Below are 13,265 nucleotides of genomic sequence, written 5' to 3'. Positions count from 1 at the left end.
GGAGAACAATTTTCGGATGGCTTCGAAGAGATTCTTGACCACCATCCGCCGTCTCAGGAGGGGAAGCAGTGCATGGTCAACACCGTGCACAGTGGGGATGGTGTGCTGCTGACCTCGATTCCAGATGTTGTGGACCGGTGGAAGGAATACTTCGAAGACCTCTTCAATCCCACCGACACGTCTTCCAATGAGGAAGCGGTGCCTGGGGACTCCACGGTGGGCTCTCCGATCTCTAGGGCTGAGGTTGCCGAGGTGGTTAAAAAACTCCTCGGTGGCAGAGCCCCGGGAATGAATGAGATCCGCCCGGAGTTCCTTAAGGGCCCTGGATGCTGTGAGTGTGTCTTGATTGACACGACTCTGCAGCGTCGCGTGGACATCAGGGGTGGAGCCTGTGTACTGGCAGACCAGGGTGGTGGTGCCCCTTTTTAAGAAGGGGGACATGGGTCCACTTCTTAGCCTTCCTGGTAAGGTTTATTCAGGGGTTCTGGAGGAGTAGTTGAATCTTGTATTCAGGAGGAGCAGTGTGGTTTTCGTGCTGGTCGTGGAACTGTGGACCTGCTCTACACTCTCGGCAGGGTCCTTGAGGGTGCCTGGGAGTTTGCCCAACCAGTGCACAACATGTGCTTTGTGGACTAGGCATTCAACCTTGTTCCTCGAGGAATGATGTGGGTAGTACTCCGGGAATATGGGATACCGGACCGCCTAATTCAGGTGGTTCATTCCCTGTATGACCAGTGTCAGTGTTTGGTTCGCTTTGCCGGCAATAAGTCGGACCCGTTTCCAGTAAAGGTTGGACTCCGACAGGGTTGCCCTTTGTCACCCATTCTGTCCATCACTTTTATGGACAGAATTTCTTGGCGCAGCCAGGGCATTGAGGGGTTCCGGTTTGGTGGCTGCAGGATTGGGTCCTGCTTTTTGCAGATGATGTGGTTCTGCTCGCTTCGTTAAGCCGTTACCTTCAACTCTCACTGGATCAGCTCGCAGCTGACTTTGAAGCGGCTCGGATGAGAATCAGCACCTCTGCGTCCGAGTCCATGGTTCTCCCTCAGAAAAAGGTGGAGTGCCATCTCCGGGTCGGGAATGAGATCCTGCCCCAAGTGGTGTAGTTTTAGTACCTCGGGGTCTTGTTCACGGGTGAGGGAAGAATGGAACGTGAAATCGACAGGCGGCATCTGCATTGATGCGGACTCTGCATCGGTCTGTTGTGGTGAAGTAGGAGCTGAGCCGAAAGGCAAAGCTCTCAATTTACGATCTACGTTCCTACGCTCACCTATGGTCATGAGTTTTGGGTAGTGACCAAAAGGACAAGATTGTGGGGACAAGTGGCCGAAATTTGTTTTCTCCGTAGGGTGGCTGGGCTTTCCCTTAGAGATAAGGTGAGAAGCACTGTCATCCGGGAGAGACTCGGAGTAGAACCGTTGCTCCTCTCCATTGAGAGGACCCACACGAGGTGGTTTGGGAATCTGGTCAGGATGCCTCCAGGTTGCCTCCCAGGGGAGGTGTTCAGGGCACGTCCAACCGGTAGTAGTCCTCGGGGAAGACCCAGGACACAATGGAGAGCCTATGTCTCTCAACTGGCCTGGGAACGCCTTGAGACCCGCCGGGGGGAGCTGGGCGAAGTAGGTGGGGAGAGGGAAGTCTGGGCTTCCCTGCTTGGGCTGCTGCCCCCGCGAGCGGACCTCGGTTAAGCGGAAGAAGATGGATGGTTGGATGCAACGACAGTTCCCATGATGCTTAGTGTGCAGCTTCAGAAAGTAGTGAAGTGGACGCTTATATCACATTTTCAAGTCTTATGTAGCGATCATGTTTTGATCTGATAAATCTTAAGTAAGATGGATCAAGAGTACATTTACTACAGCTTGTGTTTGCACTGCTCGGACCACCAACCATCACTAGTGTAACGGTTTAATTTAGCCTAAGTTGATTGGTCATGCCTAGAAAGTGGGGTGCATGGATGACGTCATATATAGGTGACTGTTGTGATACGCTCTGCACACATGTTGTGTTGAATAAATGGAGCCAGCACGTCTGTTCCAAAAAAGTCCAAGTTGGCTAATTTTTGTCTTGTCAAAGAGTGACTTTTGACACCCTACTGTCACGAAGGGGTTTCGAGAAGATGGAGTACTGCGTGATGAAGAGGACAACTCAAGCCAAAGGGAAAATTTGCCTCGAGGCGAAAGATGCAGACGACAAAGGAATTATGAGGCTGCTCAATTGTGAAGAAGAGGACGACTTTAGTGGTTTTTGTTCCAAGGAGGAGGATGAGGACGGCAAGGAATATATATATATATATATATATATACACATAATCAATGTGTGAGCTTGAAAACTGTCATTCTAAAAAAAAAAAGTAACTTTTCAATAACTTTTCAAAGCAGTGATTTTCTTAACCGTGAGTTTTTATCAGTTAATTCTTTAATCCATTCACTTGTTTTCACATCACTTCAGTGACTCTGAAAGTTCAAATGAAATACATTTAAAAGCAGTATGAATAACCCACTGGCTTTCCATCATTTGGGAAAACAGACATTTGGAATTGTATTATCGACTTAAAAAAAGCTCTAAGAAATATAGATCATAAAGCTATATCTGCTCAAGTGGAAAATTAGATTTTTAAATTCATCAGAAACAATTAGGTGTTCAATTTCTTACTGAGACATTCTCTTGAGAGAAGCAAGTGTTGAGTCAATACCTTGCTATTCTAAGACAGCCATACTACCTCCTGAGCCACTGCATTCCTTTGTGTCTCCATCCATCCATCCATCCATCCTCGTCCACTTATCTGAGGTCAAGTCGCGGGGGCAGCAGCCTAAGCAGGGAAGCCTACTCACGCGGCTACTTTGTCCAGCTCTGACCGGCAGATCCCGAGGCATTCCCGGGCCAGTTGAAAGACATTTTCTCTCCAACATGTCCTGGGTCTTCCCCAAGGCTTCCTGTTGGTCGGACATGCCCTGAACGCCTCCTCAGGGAGGTGTCCGGGAGGAATCCTGACCAGATGCCCAAGACCTCATCTGGCTCCTCTCAATGCGGAGGAGCAGCGGTTCTACTCCGAGTTTCTCACGGAGGACAGTGCTTCTCACCTGACCTCTAAGGGAGAGCCCCGCCAGCCTATTGGGGAAACTTATTTCAGCAGCTTGTACCCGTGATCTTGTCTTTTCAGTCACTACCCAAAGCTCCTGACCATAGGTGAGGGCAGGAACGTCGCTCAACCGGTAAATTGAGAGATTTGCCTTTTGGCCCATGTCCCTCTTCACCACAATAGACCAATGTAGAGTCCACATCACTGCAGACGCCGCATCAATTCATCTGTCGAGCTCACGTTCCATCCTTCCCCTGACTCTTGAACTAAACCCAAAGGTACCAAAGGTACCCCTCCAATTGGTGCCTGATCTGATCCCCCACCCGAAGATGACACTCCACTCTTTTCCAGGAAAGAACCATGGACTCGGACTTGGAGGTGCTGAGTTCTCATCCCAGTCAATTCAGTCAGCCCCAAACTGATCCAGTGGGAGCTGAAAATCATGGCCCGATGAAGCCAGCAGGATTAAATCATCTGCAAAAAGCAGAGACCCAATCCTGCAGCCACCAAACCGAATCCCTTGAACGTCCTGGCTGCGCCTAGCAATTCTGTCCATAAAAGTAATGAAAAGAATTGGTGACCAAGGGCAGCCTTGGCAGAGTCCAACCCTTGCTAAAAATGAGTCCGACTTATTGCCAGCAGCACGGACCAAGCTCTGACCCCGGTCACACAGGGAGCGAACCGCCCTTTGATGCTGTTTGTGACCATTTGTGTTTATAGAATAGGCACTTTTTTGGTCATATTTCATACAATTGCCAATACACAATCACTTTTTCATAGGATAAAATCTGACATCATCCTGCAAGCAGTGTTTATAATTAAAAGTGTGACACAATAAAAGTGAATTTCCAAATGCACCACTCCTAAAAAAAAAAAAATCATAAGACACATCCATCATCTCTCTATCCCTTAAGTTGCTTTGAGGTTTCACTTTCTTCAAGTCTTACTTTCTTTCTGCACATTAATGTGTCTGTTTCTCATTTCATACAGGCGCTAATCCACTGGGATACGTTACAGTGGCCTCCTACTCCGATTGCTTTTTAGAGCCACTTAGATCACACATCCGTGTAGCCCAAATGGGCTGCATTCTGGTGAATGCATGTATACACACACATCACTTGCACACAATATCACGCAATATCCCTTTCTCACTTTATCACAGCTGAAATTCCCAGGCTATTTTGTGAGGTTTTTTTGATTGAATGTACAGTAACAACGATTGAATGTAACAAAAATATATATCCAGGTCACCAAACATATAAAGGCATTACATGCATTTGTGTAGCTTTAGGTTTCCCAAAAAGTAGAACCTATATCAAGTAATTTCCTGATATTTCTGTGTTGGAGATGTGCCAATATTACAAAGTAAGGAGCCTCAACCCCCATCCATCCATCCATCCATTTTTCTATGCCGCTCGTCCTAATTAGGGTCGCAGTAGTATGCTGGAGCCTATCCCAGCCGACTTTGTGCGAGAGGCGGGGTACACCCTGGACTGGCCGCAGGGAGCATCAACACATTTTAACATATCAAGAAATAACACAATTGTAGGCCTTCATACCATACTGATCTGAATGGTATTTGGTCGTCTTATATTCGGTGTTCCGAGATTTATACATGCAAACCAACCGGTGGCGTCTAACTGAATCAGTGCTTTTCTTCTGGTCACTCTCACGCACACACACGGAGCTGAAAGATACATAACAGGGATATAACTGAAATAACAAATTGAAATCATGATTGACAAAAAAAACTTAGCACTTATTTTATTTATAAAAATATTTTCCAAAAGGATTCAGCCATTATCAAATAAATTCTCAAGAAAACGTAATTTTCCTTCCTCCACAATGTTTTGTGAATTTTTCCGCAACTGCATGAATAAACTAGTAAAATTATTATGATAATGATAATGAAATAAAAAAGTTACTTTGTATATCATCTCAGACTTTCATTTGGAGTGCATCCATTGAGCCATCCAGGCCAGACAGGTCTTATCTATTCTTCTACAAACACGGTCTCAAGAGAGCTTGTTTTTAAATGTATTGATTGTAAATTACAGAAAATTCTGTAACATTACCTCTCCAAGTCTAAAATCTAGTTTTTACATGGGGTTCAAGAAGAGGGCAAGGTGGTTAAAGAATGGAAAGACAATTGACAGCATAAACTAGCCCAAATGTAATGTTTATTCCAGCTAAATACTTTAGTTTGTCTCCTTTAATTGTGCTGTGTCCTGTTTTACAGGACACATGAACTAAAGGAGAAAATATTTTGGAGCACCCACAGAGTATTGGCTCAAATATTACAAAATCAATCTCAGTAGGAAACATAAACGACATCAAACAGAGCCTGGTCATAAATGCAGCTGTGTTCCCCAGTAAATGAAGGTAAATACACTCAAATATGTAGCTGACCCTAGCAACAAGCCTCATGGTGACATTTTCGAAAATCAATAGTGTGTTCAGTCAGGTTGCTGTCTCATTTAGAAAACTATTGACATGTACTGCTGGAAATCACATCAGTGCTAAATTATCACATCAGGAAGAAAAGAAAGCAGGTGAGCGACGTAACATCTTCCCAATCTTCAGTATAGCTCTTATTTATATAAAGTCTATCGAAAAAAAATGTCTTACATATGCTGGTATTACTACTAGACAACTTGTGAGAGGAACAGGGACAAGAGAAAGCCCTACTTCCTGTTCCAAAGCCTATTCTGGGCTGGTATCACTGTGAGAGGCACATTGTGACAAACAAGCAATATGAACAAATAGATACAGTAGACAGCATTAAAAGTGCACCACACACGTGTGTGTAATTAAATTAAAAAAGATTGGGGAAATAAATGAAAAGCATCTTGTTGAAAAATATAAAGAAATTGATTAAGTATTCATATTCTCTCTTAAACACTTAAAAATGAAACATGAAAAAGTATTTCCTATGTAATTCTGTGCCTGTCATTCTCATTAGAGCTGGCACATCATTGGTCAATCTCACAGTGAATAGGACATGTAATTACCCTTGCACATGGTAACACGATACCCAATATCCTACTTAGAATAAATACACTGCCTAACAATATTACCCAAGTGTATCCACCCACAAGTAATAGAATCACAGAAACCCTCAACAGAGGCGCGACAGACAGTAATATGGATTATGCTAATTTGAAAATAACTGCATTAAGACAAAATTAAAATTTCACAAATCACACATAAATAGCGTAAAGCCAAGTATCAACATCATCACCACACACATCCTGGAAGTAGCAATCTTGTGAAAAGCTAACCGGTGCACACAAACACATCCTTCTTTCAGCACCAAACCATCGCTGCAAACCGTGTCAACTGACAAATGCAGTACAGTCATCCCTCGCTACATTGCGGTTTGAACATCGCTCCATCACTCTATCGCGTTTTTTCAAAAAATGATGAATTAATAAACGATCACTGTTTCGTGGTTAAACTATGGCCTATTATTAGTCCAAAAATATCGAAAGACAAGTTATATGTCGTATTATGGCCAGCTGGCGTCAGTAATGTCATATTGATGAGGCATGACATTGGCATATCCGACATGGCATGTCCAACATGATAGAGTGCAAAAATGTTCTCCTCTTATTCCATGTGGAAGTAGTAAGATTTTGGCTTCACACTTTGTCCTTCTTCCCCACTTGTTTGAAACACTAAGTTTACAAGAAGCAAATTGGAGAGGCTAACTAGTTAGCTCGGTAGCTTGCTATGCTAAAGGCGGCCGTCTCTTACAGTGGTGTGGAAAAGTGTTTGGCCCCTTCCTGAATTATTTTTTTTTCCATGTTTCTTAAATGTTTCAGATCATAAAACAAATTTAGATATTAATCAATGAAAACCAAACTGAACACAAAATGCAGTTTTTAAATGAAACTTTTTATTATTGAGGGAGAAAAAAATCGACATAGCCTTGTGTGAAAAAGTGACTGGTTGGTCCACCCAACTGCAATCAAGCGTTAACTTGCAATAACGTGCAATGAGTCTCTTACAGCGCTGTGGAGAAATTTTGGCCCACTCATCTTTGCAGAATTGTTGTAATTCAGCCACAGTGGAGGGTTTTCCAGCATGAAGCGCCTTTTTAAGGTCATGCCACAGCATCTCAATAGGATTCAGGTCAGGACTTTGACTAGGCCTTTCCAAAAAGTCTTCATTTTGCTCTTTTTCAACCATTCAGAGGGCTTGCTATGTGTTTTGGATCATTGTCCTGCTGCAGAGCTCGAGTTTGTTTCAGCTTGAGGTCACGAACAGGTAGCCGGACATTCTCCTTCAGGATTTTTTGGTAGAATTTGTGGGGGAAATTCGTGGGGGTGTGATTTCATGTCTACAGGGCTCTAATAAATGGTAAAAAAATTTATTTAGAAACTCATAAACAGGTTTTATATGCTCTAACTACCATTTGTTAATATTGAATCCTAATTCGGGGGGATTCACTTATCGCGGTTGGGGCTGGAACCAAAAACGAGGGACGACTGTACAAGTTTAATTTCTATAGTATTGTGCCTTGAGAAGCTACACTGCTGTAATAAAAATGGTTGCTGGAATGAGAGGGGTGCACTACTGTATTGCGTGTTAACACTTTATGCGGTAATAGTGAGCTGCAACAAGAGAACACACTCACCTCTATGAGCTTACGTTCATAGCTGGCTGCCAACTCCTCAGTGTCACCCATGCACTTACTCTGAGGGGCAAGGGTATGTTCTTCACTCAACTGCAAGACTGACAGACCTGCAACAGAAAGGCAAAACAGCACCGCTGCATAAAAAAAAGATGTACAAATATGATGATATGCCACAACTCAAACCAACATACTGTACAGTACATCCACTCAAAAACACACAACTCCTCTGTTTCGTTGTACATACACAATGCCACATTGTAAGTTAGCACTCAAACATATTTTTTTCCCTTTCTGTCATTTCTATTAAGATGATAAATGTCCCCTCTATCCCCCTTGCCTCTTCTACGCAGACTTTCCTCTCAGACCGAGCTCATTGTTTCTGTGTAATACTGCCGCTCGCTCACAGGCTTAAGTCATCATGGCAGCGCCTAAAGCGTTGTTTCTAAGCTCATAAACATCAACTAATAGGGTTCCCTCCGCAAAGAAGAAGAAATGGGAGCTCTGTGTCTTCACAGAGGAGGAGGAGGTGGGTTTGATTGGATTTTCAGCACCACAGAAGAAAATTCACTTTGGAATTTTGACAGGAACACACCCCGCTGACACTGACAGACCCACTGAGGGTTTGAAGGCAGTGATGGGAACACACGCTCTAAGAACAGAGAAAATTAAAGACCTTAGGAGTTTAACATGTCCAAAGGCTCCATCAAGCACAAATCAAAGTTTGGGAATATCTTCAAAAAACTATGGAGTTTGATTATTATCTGAAAAACAAGCAAAACAACATCAAAAGGCAACATTAGTGTGTGCTCAAAAGCCTGATATTATGGTACAACGCTTAGCAATTATGTCCAACTTTAATAATTTGGTTAACTTATTGAGCTACATAAGACGCAAAATACTAGTAATTGAATGTTAAGAATTCTGTTGATTGTGTGAACTGATTTTGATTCATCGCACCTTCAAACAACTGAGGTAAAATGGAGTGCACTACTTGGCTACAACCAGCAGAGGCACTGTTGATACAGGCTCAACTAATTTGCAACATGCCATTAAAGACAATACAGTAATACCTCGTTTATCGCGGTTAATTGCTTCCAGACCAGACCGTGATAAGTGAATTTCTATGAAGTACGATTCCTTATTTATAAATCAAATATTTTCATAGTTAGAGCATAGAAAACCTGTTTACAGCAATAGTTGTACCTGTTGTGAGAGCATTCAAACGGGCAATAAAAGCCTGTTGTTCCAGCGATCATGAACACTGACTTTAACTGAAACCTGCAGACCTGGAAGACTTGCTGTGATAAATGTTAGCATGAATTCTGATGCCTGAAAAATTTCCAAAGGAGAATGTCCGGCCATCTGTTCGTGACCTCAAGCTGAAACCAACTTGGGTTCTGCAAAAAGACAATGACCCAAGACACACCAGCAAGTCCACCTCTGAATGACTGAAGAAAAACAAAATTAAGACTTTGGAGTGGCCTAGTCAAAGTCCTGACCTGAATCCTATTGAGATGCTGTGGCATGACCTTAAAAATCGCTTCATGCTGGAAAAATTTCCAATGTGGCTGAATTACAACAATTCTGCAAAGATGAGTGGGACAAAATTCCTCCACAGTGCTGTAAGAGATTTATTGCAAGTTATCATAAATGCTTGATTGCAGTTGTTGCTGCTATAGGCCAAAAACTGACTTTTATGAGGTAACATATACAAGTATATTTTAGAATAACTGTTTGCAATGATGTTTATTGATTGAATTATTAATTGAATTATTGAATTATTAATTGAATGGTTCCATCTATCACAAGTCTTCTTGGAGGTATTGAAGCAGCAAAACGGCCCCAGGCCATCACACTACCACCACCATATTTTACTGTTGGTATGATTTTCTTTTTCTGAAATTTAGGGTCACTTTTACACCAGATGTAATGGGACACACACCTTCCAAAAAGTTAAACTTTTGTCCCGTCAGACCACAAAGTATTTTCCCAAAAGTGTTGTTGATCATCAAGACGTTTTCTGGCAAAATCGTGACGCGCCTTAACGTTCTTTTTGTTCAGCAATGGTTTTGGTCTTGGAACTCTGCCATGCAGGCCGTTTTTGCCCAGTGTCTTTCTTATGGTGGAGTCATGAACACTGACCTTAACTGAGGCAAGTGAGGCCTGCAGACCTGGAAGGCCCAACCAGCTATTAGGTTTAGGGGGCAATTACTTTTTCCACACAGGGCCATGTAGGTTTGTTTGTTTTTTCACCCTTAATAATGAAAAGTTTCATTTTAAAAATGTGTTTTGTGTTCAGTTGTGTTGTCATTGACTAATATTTAACTTTTTTTTTTGATGATATCAAACATTTAAGCGCGACAAACATGCAAAACAAATAAGAAATCAGGAAGGGGCAAACACTTTTTCACACCACTGTACACACAAAAAGGTATCATATTTCTTAGCTGCTCAACAACTGCTTGATGACTGGGGGTGTCACAAGGTCTTGCGAGATTAAAACGTGATAAGATTTCTCGTTCAGAAAAAAGAAACTGTCTCGTGGGCACTAGGCCTGGGACGATAATAATACATGAATTAATCACACAATGAACTTGATCATTTTGCCAGCCTTAATATTATAATTTCCATGTGCATGCGTGTCTGTTTTCTTCATCTCCCGCCTCCAGTGCATTGACCATTTGTGGATGATTGTGGGAGGAGTACTGGGGTGACACTCAGGTGTCGTTTGGTGGCACCTGTTGGTTTGCATGTACCTAGATCCTGAATATGCAGTAAGACTATTTTTCTACAGGAAACGTATGTTCTTATTCCGATCAATATGCCGATTTCAGTTACATTGTTACATTGGCAGGCAGCCAGTAAAAAGGAATGTGGACAAACCAGACTAAGAGAGAGCAATAGGGAGAAGGGTGTGTGGCTGAATAAGGACCATGTTGGGGGAGTGGGGATAACACCACAGATGTTCCTGGCTAAAGAAAATTGGGCTGACAGCTGGTGTGTAATAACAAAACTAACTGAGCATCACTCCCCAACAGCTGTGTGTGTGTGTGTGTGTGTGTGCGTGCGTGTGTGTGAGTGTGTTATGAAATGTTGGGCTGCACATGAGCAATGTGTTGTTGCATCGGAACAGCAAAGTGTGCAAGTGTGTTTCCCAATCCCACACTAAAGCTTCCCTTGAGGTTTAACCTGAGTGTTTGTGTCCCTTGAGACGTTGGTTTAACTTGTACAAAATAATGAGCAACTTCAGTAAGTAAAAATAGGCGCTGAAGACAGTAAGAAGTCTTGAATCCAATGTATTATTGGAACTCCTTTGAAATGGATTCTATTGTACACATCAACTTTTATTGGTCTTTAATATTGCTGGACCTGCCAGTTGTGTTAAGCATGGAGTAGGAGTGATGTCGGCCGTGTGTATTTTTCGTTCAAGTCCGAAGAAAAAAGTTTAATACGACCAAAGTCATCGTGCATCTGAAGCAGCATTATACCGGAAACTCCCACTGGACAACAAGACGTCATTAGTTATGACAGAAAAGATGACCAGCCCCTGACGGTGGTGAGTAAAGTCAGGTTTAAAGTAGGGTTGTCAAAAATTGTGCATTAAGGGCGGTAACTAATTCATTTAATTAATTATGTTAAAACTTTTACCGCAATTAAGGCATGCACACCATGTCAAGCCACCCCTCTCTGTTATGACGGCACACAGAGAGGCACAATAGTGTTCCAACAGAGTCTACTGCTCTTTTATAACTTTATTCTCACCTGAACACATCAACAGCAGTGCAATTCCGACACCATATACAGTATGTATCTTCAACTCACAAATATATCTCGAGTCCTCCTCAGGACGACACTTTCTCATTGTCACAAGACAACAGCAAGGGGCATTCAGGGGCAGTGATAAAGTATTTCCACATAGCGGCTGCGCTGGACCTCCACTTTCTCTCATCTCGCAGGAACGGTATGACGGCTCATTTTCAAACCGTGGTATACTGTACCTTGAAACCGGCCCGTGCCTAACCCGGACGCTGTAAGGATGACAAGGAGATGGTCGAACAATCTCTTTATTGCGAAAACAAAACAGGCTACTGTCATGTGAACCACGCCAAAACAACATGAGCATACTCAACTGTGCTCTCTGCACGCAGCCACACACAGTCATGACACATGGCAGGTTCACAGACTGTCGAAAAGCACAAAACTCTTTAACACTACAGTGCACATTACCCATAGGTCTCTGATCCTCTGAGAGCGATAGCAATAATTAAGCAGTTTAGTGGTCTTATTATTGTGATGGAGAATTTGCTATTGCTTTGGCTTTTTTGTCATTTTTATGACCGTTTCTTTTTTTCATGATGGTTTCATTTTTTATTACTGTATTTCATATTCTCCTTGTATTCAGTGTACAGTGTGAGTAACTTAATAGTTCATTTTTGTATAATTTAAGTGTAAGGTCGGACTAAAACCACAAGTTGACTTGCATCATCGTGTAGGAACACAACTCATACGTAACCTGAGGATCACCTGTATTTGTATCATTGTATACACGCATTACAATGCAAACATGAAGTGCATTGAGTGAAATATAGCTCAACTATAAGTTTTAAAAAAAAAACTGTCACTTACAGCCTCTTTAAATATTCTGCAGCGTTATGCTCCTAACAACAAAGCGTACGAACGAACAAACAAACGAAGCATGACTACAGAAAATGCCTCTAAACATCTCAAGTTTTTATTCGTCACAAGCCTCAAAATCTGTATGCACCGCCACCCAGTTCGGAGAAGGGTGATAAAGGCCTATGCAGTAGAAACCATCAAACTTTCTATTCAACCAACAGTCCTATATTCAGACCAGCTGCAGGACAAAAGACTTAGGGATGGAGCAGAGGAAATAAACAACAACATTAATCCTACCCTTAGGTGGTGTCTAAATCTTTTCCAGTCAAATACATTTTGGGGAGCTCACATCCACTGACTGTGTTGGATGCTCTGACATCCTGAAAAATGTATATTATATTGGCTGAAGCGGTTTGACTGTTGTTGAGAAATGTGAGCATATGATTTATGTATATGCGCAGTCCAACCAAATGAGGACTACCATTATGAAAACACCAATTTTGCTCACTTTCAGTTTCTGTGGCAGTCCATCAGCACACTATTTGAGTCATGCAATGAAATCCAGTATGCAGACACGGCTTCAAGATGAACATAAAACAAAACGGACAGAATTCATCTACCAATTACAGGAAACCTGTTAAACCGTTGTGTGTGCCTCAGAACACAAGAACGCTCCAATATAAGAAAAAGAAAGCAAGCAGGTAAAATTAAATAAAGAAAAGTTTCAAAAAGCATATGAGGGTGTTATCAACAGGAGGCAATGAGGTCACTTCTCACTAGGATGCTCCCTCTCAACTGGAGTGGAAACAACAAGAGGGCCTCTAATTCTATACAGCAGAGCAGGTGGGCATCACAGCAAGATCGGTGAAGTTTTTGTTGGATTGATCGGTTCCGGGAAACTGCCACAGGCTGCAAATCAATACTTTTGGG

General features: G+C 42.4%; 1 protein-coding gene across 3 annotated transcripts in view; it reads right to left on the bottom strand.

The window, feature by feature from the left end:
- snx29 (sorting nexin 29) overlaps positions 1-13,265 on the bottom strand; it is a 202,801-nt gene that overhangs the window by 90,414 nt on the left and 99,122 nt on the right. For all 3 annotated transcript variants that reach the window (XM_054755500.1, XM_054755509.1, XM_054755517.1), the window contains one exon: positions 7,719-7,825. In XM_054755500.1, the coding sequence (XP_054611475.1) occupies positions 7,719-7,825 (107 nt within the window). The remainder of the gene's footprint in view (positions 1-7,718; positions 7,826-13,265) is intronic.

This window comes from Dunckerocampus dactyliophorus, chromosome 2, assembly GCF_027744805.1.
Source record: "Dunckerocampus dactyliophorus isolate RoL2022-P2 chromosome 2, RoL_Ddac_1.1, whole genome shotgun sequence".
NCBI classification, from domain to species: domain Eukaryota; kingdom Metazoa; phylum Chordata; class Actinopteri; order Syngnathiformes; family Syngnathidae; genus Dunckerocampus; species Dunckerocampus dactyliophorus.
Note: the sequence above shows the minus strand (reverse complement) of the source record. Positions and strands in the feature narration are given on the sequence as shown.